We start from the raw sequence: 10,849 nt of genomic DNA on the forward strand, positions 1-10,849 counted from the left end.
GCAGCGACGGTTCATTGAAGTCACTAAGTTTTGGCATCTTGAGCTCGGACTTTTTAGCCAGGACTCTCTTATTACCGTCCATAGCTCGTTATTATTTTTTGATTTTACTCTGGCCACTTCCTTTTATATGTCGCATTACAAATTTTCAAATGGCTCTGTACTTCCCTGTACATTTTTCCATCCAGTATTATTTTTTTTATTAGTACACGTGTTTTATCGGTGCAGTGCTTTGCGCGACCCACTTACAACGAGAGAAATGGTTGGTTGGAATTCGAGCAGGATAACAGATAGATTGTTGAGACTCATCTTATTTAGTTGTGGGGACTATTTGTCAGTTATTTCTTTTATTTGATTGTAAGTATAACCAACATAGTATCAATGTTACCAAATGGTACTACACACGACCAAAAATTAGTTCTTATAAATATATGCAAGTAAAAACAAGTAAGGAAAGTCTAAAGTCGGGCGGGGCGGACTATATTATACCCTGCACCACTTTATAGATCTAAATTTTCGATACCATATCACATCTGTCAAATGTGTTGGGTGCTATATATAAAGGTTTGTCCCAAATACATACATTTAAATATCACTCGATTTGGACAGAATTTGATAGACTTTTACAAAATCTATAGACTCAAAATTTAAGTCGGCTAATGGACTAGGGTGGAACACAATGTTAGTAAAAAAAGATGGGAAACATTTAAATCTAAAGCAATCTTAAGGAAACTTCGCAAAAGTTTATTTATGATTTATCGCTCGATATATATGTATTAGAAGTTTAAGAAAATTAGAGTCATTTTTTCAACTATTCGACTAAGCAGTGGCGATTTTACAAGGAAAATGTTGCTATTTTGACCATTTTTGTCGAAATCAGAAAAACATATATGGGAGTTATATCTAAATCTGAACCGATTTCAACCAAATTTGGCACGCATAGCAACAATGCTAATTCTACTGCCTGTGCAAAATTTCAACTAAATCGGAGCACAAAATTAGCCTCTGTGGTCATATGAGTGTAAATCGGGCGAAAGCTATATATGGGAGCTATATCTAAATCTGAACCGATTTCAACCAAATTTGGCACGCATAGCTACAATGCTCATTCTACTCCCTGTGCAAAATTTCAATTAAATCGGAGTAAAAGATTGGCCTCTGTGGTCATATGAGTGTAAATCGGGCGAAAGCTATATATGGGAGCTATATCTAAATCTGAACCGATTTCCACCAAATTTGACACGCATAGCTATAATGCTAATTCTACTCCCTGTGCAAAATTTCAACTAAATCGGAGCAAAAAATTGGCCTCTGTGGACAAAGGAGTGTAAATCGGACGAAAGCTATATATGGGAGCTATATCTAAATCTGAACCGATTTGGATGATATTTTGCAAATTTTTCGAGACTCATAAAATATTGGGATGTACGGAATTTGAGGAAGATCGGTTGATATACACGCCAATTATGACCAGATCGGTGAAAAATATATATGGCAGCTATATCTAAATCTGAACCGATTTTTTCCAAAATCAATAGGGATCGTCTTTGAGCCGAAACAGGACCCCATACCAAATTTTAGGACAATCGGACTAAAACTGATAGCTGTACTTTGCACACAAAAATACATCAACAGACAGACAGACGGACAGACAGACGGACATCGCTAAATCGACTCAGAATTTAATTCTAAGACGATCGGTATACTAAACGATGGGTCTCAGACTTTTCCTTCTTGGCGTTACATACAAATGCACAAACTTATTATACCCTGTACCACAGTAGTGGTGAAGGGTATAAATATTCGTTATTTCGAAGTTCGTTCGTTTTTTCAAAGTATCCATAGAACAAATACGTTGGTTGTGCTAACAGATTCGATAGTTATAAATGGAAGTTGTAGGTATTGTTGATGCCGTAACTTCTTGAGTTGATGATACATATGAGTTTTAGAACACGAAATATGTAATAAAATATCATGCAGAAAATCGCAGAAATTGTACCTACGCACATTCACAAAAGCGGCTTTGAATGTTGTTTAAAAGTCACATGATAAACATGTTTGACAATCTGTTTGTTGTCAATTGGTAAAATCAAACTATAAAAGTCTTGATTAAATTTTCTGCTCAAAGAATTTGTGCGAATGAAATATTTTTTTGGATCAGCGCCTGCATTCGAAAGTGGTAAATGAAATCTATAATTACAATTACATATTATATCAACATCAAACATATTATATTTATGCAGAAAACAAAAAGGAGGTCGTTTATATTATTGGCATATTTATTCCCCGTCAATCAATGTAAGAATTCAAATAAAGAAATCAGCAAAGGCATCTAAGATAGAAATACAAGAAAAACTTGTCACTCTCTTTGATGTAAGTAAATTCAAAACGAAGTAGTTAAGTAAAGTGCGCGAATTATATCTAAATATGTAGATCTTAGAGCACCATAAGATCGTTGTTCTAGACACAGTGTTGTCAGATACCTCAACCACTAATAGAAATAGAATATATTTACTTTTTACTTGTTTTAAATGATTTTAAACTATGTTTTAGATTTACAACCAGCAGATGCTTTTGATGACTATTGCAAAAAGGACAAATTATGTTTGCAACCACATATTATTTTTGTTGGTAACTCCAGATCTTTACGAGGCTATATAACATCCCAGCAAAAAAATTTGGAAGTTCTTCCAAAGGCACAACTCTAAAAGCACTCCCAATGATGTTCTTTATTTGAGCTACCCAGGAAGTTCTTTTAATTCAATTTTTTATAACTTGATTTGTTCATACTTTTAATGGGGAATTTCAACTTTTTTTCTATCAAATAGATTAAAAACAGAGTAAGAATTCATAAAATGGTACAAATAAATTAAATTTTGTCGAAAAAAATGCTAAATCCAATCTGAAAAAATTATGATTTTTTGAAAATATTTGAGGTCAAACGTTTCCGACAAGCGTTAAAATCCATTAAAAATTGTAAAAAAATTATAAAAATTATTTATTTGCCAAAATATCACAGAATTTTTTAATTTACATCCAAAACATTGAATTCGGATCACACCTAAAGAAGTGATGCAAATTCAGTGCAACATCTGTTGAAATGGAGGACTTCCATCCTATGACAAGCCCATGTTAAATTCATCGCTTCTGCGTCAATTTTGCACCACTTTCGGATCCAAAAAGAACACTTTCATTACTTTTTTGGCGACGCTTTTTTTGCTGGGATTGTGTAACAAAAGGTATTATTTTGAAGACCCGCTCCAAGCCAAATAAAACTGGTTTTACATGTACATGGGCCAAAAAATATCCTGCGGAATTTAATATGGTTTGTAATTTTATACAAAAGTATATCTTTAAGATATTAACCAAATTTAATGCAAACAATATACGTATAAAATTGGTGGTTAAAATTACTCTAACTCATCTAAATCTTACAATTTTCTATTTTATTTTAATTCTACATTTATTTCTAATTTAATAATCACTATTTTGACTACTGCTGACTGTACTAATACTATTAAATATATGGTCCTATATATCTACATTCGTTTGTTTGAGATTATATGTTATATGTAGTTATTAATACACAATAAATTAATAAAAAATTATAATAGTTTCAATGACGTTTCTTTACAATTTCCCACGATTTTCAGTTAGTACTAATAGCAAACTATTGGTTGTCTCTATAATTCAAAAAAATAGTTGGTTGTCATACACACATAATAATTCGAATTGGTTATGATTGCCACTATACGGTTCATCTACTCATATATAAGTTATCCAAATAAATGTGTTTTCAATTACGTCAGACAACAGTTGGATTTCGGAGCGGAGCGGTTTATGTTTTTGAAAACGCTAAGTTTCCGCTCCGAGATTTATAAATATCGCTTCTGCTCCGCTCCGAATCCCTGTTCCTAACCATATGCAGAGATCGGTATCGCGAAAAAGAAATCACACAAAAACAACTCGAAATATCAGAGATGGTCTGCATCAAACTTTTTTTAGGTTTGTGACTGTCGCAAAATTGTAAACGTCACATGAGCGTTGTACATGTAGAAAAAGTATCAATCGTCGTAAACTCTAAATACTTCAGACACGTCAGCAAAGCAGCGAATTTGATGATATCCAAGATAATAATATGTGCCAAGAAGTCTCAATTCCCAGGAAATTATTAACGAATTTAAAAAGATTCCTTATTTTGCCAAGCTTGATATCTATTTGTTTTTATTATTTTCACTTCATCCGTCCTAATATTTCGCAATTTTCGTTGAAATACTTCATCAGAGGTGTATGATCCATAAACATATTTGTATAATATTAATTATTTAATAAAGTTAAATTAAATTAGACAATTAATACAAATTTCAAATACATAGTACAATTACAAAACATCTTATTCTAAACATCATCAACATACGGCTAACATAAATGTTAAGCCGTAACTATTATCTCCAACTTACATATAAATCAATCACTATAAACAAAATTCTTATTGGAGCATGACTGCTCTCGTCAGCTTTCGCTATTGCACTGTTGGCTGATGTTGTTTGAAATGTTCTTCGTCTGTCGGTGATCATTTTTGCATATCATGTGTCTGTATATGTGGGCGATGTTGTCTGTGGCTGTTTTGTAATTCATTCTTCTGTTTGTTGGTACATTATTGATGTGCAGAATTTCTAATGTGTATCTTTTGTTGGTATTGTTTTCTTGCTGTAATATGCGGACATTATTGAAGTTCGGTTGATTATTGGTTTTTATATCGGATTTGTGACCTGATATTCTTGTTTCTAATTTGTTTTTTGTGGTTCCAATATACGCCATTTTATACTTTTCTACTGAACTTCCTTCGCATGGAATTTCATAAACCACGTTTGGTGTTTCCGTTTTTGGAATTTTGTCCATGATGTTGGTGAATAATTTTTTTAACCGTATTATTAGATTTATGTGCTAAGTCATATTTATTCTTGTCAAAGATGTTGGATTTTGTTAGTCTTTCCGAAAATTTCAAATCTTTAATATATATACCAGGAATATATATATTAAAGATTTGAAATTTTTTCCGGGTTTCCAATGTCTCGTTTTTCCGTGCGTGGCTTAAAGGATGTTATTAAATTCTTAATTAGGTTCTTAGGGAAATTATTCTCTTCTAGTATCCTTTGTAGTATTTTCTTGTTGTCTTGATGGAATCGTTTGTCACTGATGGAAAGAACTCTGTCAATTAGATTTTGGGCTGTATTAATAATTATCCTCTTTGGATGTTTTGAACAAAAATTCATAATTCTGCCTGACGCCGTGTTTTCCTGATACCAGTCCAAAGTTATATTTTTTTTCTTGTTTCTAAGTATTAATATGTCCAAATATGGAAATTTTCCGTTTTTTTCCAGTTCCATGGTAAATCGGGTTCTTTCAATTCCCGTTTCTTTAATGATAGCAAATAAGTCGTCTACATATTTCGTTATTATTTTCGGTTTTTGTGTAAGTTTCCTCAAACTTTCGTCCAGTAGTTTTTCCATCAGTATGTCTGCCACGATGGGCGAAGCTGGTGATCCCATAGGTAACCCTCTTTTCTGTTTGTATATTTTGCCGTCATATTGGAAGTATCTATTATCCATTATACAAAATTTTAGTACTTTGACAAATAAATTCTTTGTCATGTTCGTATGTAAACTTATTTCGTCCCATCTATCTATTATGGTTTTTAAAGCGAGATATACTGGCACACTGGAAAAGAGTGATACTACGTCAAAGGAGATCAGCTTTTCGTCATTTTCTATGGTCAAGTTTTTTATCTTATCTTTAAATTGTCTTGCGTCCTTTACATTGTATGTATATGCTTTAGTCATGTTCTTTAATACAAATATTTATTCATAGTCGCTGCTGGTGCGTTGATCGAAGAGCATATGGGCCTCAATGGGAAGTCCCCTTTATGTATTTTCGGTAAACCATAAAGTCTTGGTGCCGTTGCGATTTTTATTTAAACTGAAAAAGATCGAATAAGAAACAAATAAATCAAGCGATTTTAAAAAGTATACAGAAGAATAGGCCTATTTCAATGAGAGACTACAAACCAAAATTAATATGTCCTACTCGATGGTGCAGTAAACGTGGCATTAATTCTGCAAAAATTGACAGAGAAGGAAAGCCACTAGAGAGAATTTTATAAAGTCACAGGCCAACCCTGGTTAGGATATCATATATGCATATATTGATTTTTATAATTGTAACGAATATGATTTAAAACCCCGAAAAAACATTAAATTTAATTAATGTGTTTTTTTTTATCGAGACAGGCTTCGAACCTGGGTCTCCAACGTTTTTGATCTTTTTAGAACAATTACTTGTATCCCACTGCAACTTTTTTTTGAATTCTCAATTTTAAATTTGTCAAATATTTAGTTTTCATATTGTTTAATAAGAAGATGTAATATGTAAAACATCGGAGGGCAATTGGACAACGTCCAGTGAGGAGACGCTGGAGGTACTATTGGACACACATTTTCCTGGAAATCAGACGGTCGAACCATGTTCTGGGGGTACCACAGGGGCTCAGCGGTTGTTTTCTATCGAGGAAATTGTATCGGAATATAGAATAAAATGGGCGTTAAATAGCTTTGGACCATTAAAATCCCCCGGACCTGATGGAATTACTCCAGCGGAGTTACAAGCAGTGACTGACAAAATTATCCCCTGGTTGTCGGCGATATATAAAGGATGTATCAACTTATCATATATCCCAGGAAAGTGGAGGGAAACAAAAGTCGTTTTCATACCTAAAGCGGGAAAAGCCTCTCACTCGAGTGCGAAGGATTTCCGACCAATCAGCTTATCCTCATTCCTACTTAAGACTCTGGAGAGGATGATAGATATTTATCTTAGAACTAGCTTCAATTCAAATTTGCTCTCGAAACGACAGCATGCATACTCGAAGGACAGGTCTACTGAGACCGCATTACATGAACTAGTCAGCTTTATTGAAAGCTCACTATCAGTCACAGAATACACAATCGTGGCGTTTCTAGAAGGGGCGTTCAACAACAACATCCATCCGAGCTCGGTTTTAAATGGACTGACAACTCTGAATGTTGATCCAGGTATACTTAGGCTGTTAGACGAACTTCTAACAAAGAGGCGTATTTCAGCCACACTAGGGCAAGCAAACATACAAAGGTATGTGAACAGAGGCACTCCCCAAGGAGGAGTTCTATCACCTCTTCTTTGGAATGTTGCTATAAAAGACCTTCTGGTTTCCCTAGAAAAAGAAAGGATACAAGTGGTGGCATACGCAGATGATGTGGCGCTAGCAGTCAGGGGAAAATTCCCATCAACAGAGATATTATACAGAGAGCCTTCCGGATGACTGAGAAATGGGCGAAAGATAATGGTCTTGGGGTAAATCCTGCAACGACAGAACTAGTCATGTACTGCAAAGATCGCAAAACTCCTACGGTTAGGCCCATTTCCTTAGGGGGTATTGAAATTACCTTTAGGGAGTGTGCAAAATACATTGGCATTATTTTGGACAGGAAGCTGAACTTTAAGCTTAATATTGAAGAAAGCAACGGTAGCTTTGTACTCGTGCAAAAAGGCAATAGGAAAAAGTGGGACCTAAAACCAAAAATTGTGCATTGGCTATACACGGCAGTGGTTAGACCTATAATGCTATATGGTGTTGAAGTCTGGTGGCCGGCACTTCACCAGCCGACAAATTTAGAGAAAGTTCAGCGTATGGCGTGCTTGTGTATCTCAGGCGCATTCAGCAAGACAGGAACAAATTCCTTAATGTTATGCTGCATCTATTGCCTTCAGATTTTTTTGCCAAACAGTCAGCTGCAACAACGGCGCGAGCTATCGCTGTGGTCGGAAAAAAGTTACGGTCACAGTTCGGTCCTAAAAATAATGCCAGATGTGCCTAACGTAGTGGATTATACTTTGGCGACACCACTTTTTGACAAAAAGTTTGAAACTCTAATTCCCAACAGTGATGCGTGGTGCACACAGGTCCCGAGGAATAAACGATATATAGATTTCTACACTGATGGCTCCAAATTGGATGGACAAGTATATTCTATAAGATCTGGAACTTCGAATAGAGAAAAGATTACCTAATCACTGTAGTGTTATTCAGGCTGAAATATTAGCAATAAGAGAGGTGGCGAATTGGCTGAGAAGTAATGTTGCAAAAAATGTGGGCATTAATATATACTCAGACAGTCAACCTGCAATAAAATCCTTGGACTCTGTGTAAAACGAGAGAATTTTTTTTAAATCTACACGACTGCGGTGTGATTCGTTGCACAGAATTTGCATCACTTCTTAAGTTGTAATCCGAATTCATTGTTTTGGATGTGAATTAAAAAAATTGTGGTATTTCGCCAAATAAATCACTTCTGTACTTTTCTTTTTGATTTGTAATGAATTCTAACGTTTATCTGAAATGTTTGCCTTAAAAAATTTCCAAAGTTCATGATTTTTCTAGAATGGATTTTTTTTCAACAAAATTTGAATAATTTGTACCACTTTATTAATTCTTACTCTGTTTTTAACCTTTTTGAAACAATAAAAGATAAAATTAAACATTGTAGTTGCAATAAAGAACATCTTTGGGAGGACATTTTTGGAAGAGCTTTTAAAGTTGCTCCTTTAGAAGCACATCCATGCGACCAAAAAACTGCTAACTGCGTTTTTATATAATATAATCAAAAGGATAATAATATAAAAAAATCCACATTAACAAAAAATCTTCTGGACCAGGGCTTGTACATAGAACCTCGGTAACTCCAGCCTCAACATCACCTCTACATTATGCTATGACTTACGATCGTTTGGATTGCATGTTAACTAAATTCGCCTACATTGTAATCATCAACACTGTTTGCACTTTTCCTTTTTTTTTGAACTTGAAATAATAATCAAAACCAGTGTTTTGATAATTGCCAATGTTAGGTAAGTGTATAAGGAGGAGGAAATGACTGACTTACTTAATTAACATATACTTATTGCACTCAAATTTTTATTTTCATCAAACAAAAACTGATCGATTTTAAGAACGCGATATCTGCATATGTTAGTATCAAACTTTTATTTATCACGTAGCACAAAACTTAATTCCTTTTGAATTGATATGATATAACTCAATATATATAACAGAAAGTCTAATAAACTATAATATAGGACACTATTTACAGCAAACTTCGTCCTTTAAACTGGTCAAATGCAGTCTTTCGCCAACTATAAGGTGTTCCACAATAACGGAACGAAAGATGAAATGGAAATGGCTGATGTTGCGGGTTTATCGTTGAGGGTTGCCCTTAAAAAGTAAAAAACTGTCGGATATGCCCAAAGGTCCCAACAGCGCCATGAGTTTTCAAAAATAACTTTAAATGTCTCAAACGAACAACACCAATATGTAATTACATTTCCTTTGTAATATAGGTAAAATATGTTTCATTTGGTTTCTTCGACCCTGGTGCAGCCAATACGAAACTCCATAAAAGTCAACAGGATCACATGGAGGAAAAGGGGTTTTTTTGAAGGAAAAGAGTGAATATTTTCCATAGTGAATACAAAAAAAATTTAAATCCAAATAAATTCAGGCAAATACGTTGCTCTATCTCGTCGTATTTAATAAAAAAATAATTTATTCGAAAAACGAAAACTGCAACAATTGTTCTTCTAATATTCGCATACTTACAATGTGATACTTACAATGATATTCACAGGAAAAGCAAAAACAAAAATCGTTGTACCGAGGCTCTTTAAAAACTGTATGGAGAAAGGACGGGCTAAACTGAAGATTGTACTGAATTTTGCCCTATATATAGGTACAAGAAAATGGAAAATCCATCCATTGGGCTGGATTTTCCAAAAAAAAATGGGAAATCTCCGCTATCTCGAAAATTGAATATACGAATACAAAAATAAAATACCCGTTCAACCACATGCAACATGCAATATATTCCTGCATACCCGCCGCTGTTTACCAACCAATGGAACGCTTGGTTGGTAAACAGCGGCGATCCCAGCTATACCCTAAAAAAATCGATTCTGTAACATATACTCGCAAACACATTCTGCTTCAAGAATATATATTTTCAAGATTGTTCCAAACAAAATATTGTTTGTATTGTTCAAACATATAATGTTTCACTTTAGGCATACACTGATAGAAATAACTTTTGTGTGTACATATTTTTAAGGCGCCAATTGGGTTGGATACCTACTACAGATGATTTTATTTTATTCTCTTTTCCTCTATCCTCAAAATATTTTACAAGTTCTATGCAGCAAAAAAAAAGTCATTGAAGTCGGACCTTAATTGCAGGTTTAACAGCTAAAATAAATTTCATGTCCCCGAGGTGGTCAAATTTCAACGCCTACAGATCAGCCCGTGGATCCACTAGGGACCCAACAAACTGAGAGAAAAACACCTCAGCTTTCACACATAGATAACATTATGTTAATATCTTTATCCGTTCAAAACTTACAGAATTATTCCCAAAAACAAGCGATTTGGAATCACCATTTTTATCATTATACCCTGCGCCACACTGTGGAACAGGGTCGATATAGCCATGTCCGTCTGTCCGTGAACACATTTTTGTAATCAAAGTCTAGGTCGCGGTTTTAGTCCAATCGACTTCAAATTTGGCGCAAGTATGTGCTTTGGCTCAGAATAGAACCCTATTGTTTTTTGAAATCGGTTCAGTTTTAGATATAGCTCCCATATATATATATATATATATATATATATATATATATATATATATATATATATATATATATATATATATATATATATATATATATATATATATATATATATATATATATATATATATATATATATATATAT

General features: G+C 33.9%; 1 protein-coding gene and 1 long non-coding RNA gene across 2 annotated transcripts; one reads left to right on the forward strand and one right to left on the reverse strand.

Annotated features, from left to right (window-relative positions):
- Nucleotides 1-2,043: 2,043 nt before the first annotated feature.
- Nucleotides 2,044-2,847, forward strand: LOC142242006 (uncharacterized). The gene is made up of 3 exons (XR_012723914.1): nt 2,044-2,176; nt 2,241-2,370; nt 2,551-2,847. It is a non-coding gene; the product is annotated as an uncharacterized LOC142242006 (long non-coding RNA).
- A 2,189-nt stretch (nt 2,848-5,036) lies between these two features.
- LOC142239741 (uncharacterized) lies at nt 5,037-5,609 on the reverse strand. The gene has a single exon (XM_075311518.1). The coding sequence runs from the start codon at nt 5,607-5,609 to the stop codon at nt 5,037-5,039; it is 573 nt and encodes a 190-aa protein (XP_075167633.1).
- Nucleotides 5,610-10,849: the final 5,240 nt, after the last annotated feature.

Source organism: Haematobia irritans, chromosome 5, assembly GCF_050003625.1.
Source record: "Haematobia irritans isolate KBUSLIRL chromosome 5, ASM5000362v1, whole genome shotgun sequence".
Classification (NCBI taxonomy): domain Eukaryota; kingdom Metazoa; phylum Arthropoda; class Insecta; order Diptera; family Muscidae; genus Haematobia; species Haematobia irritans.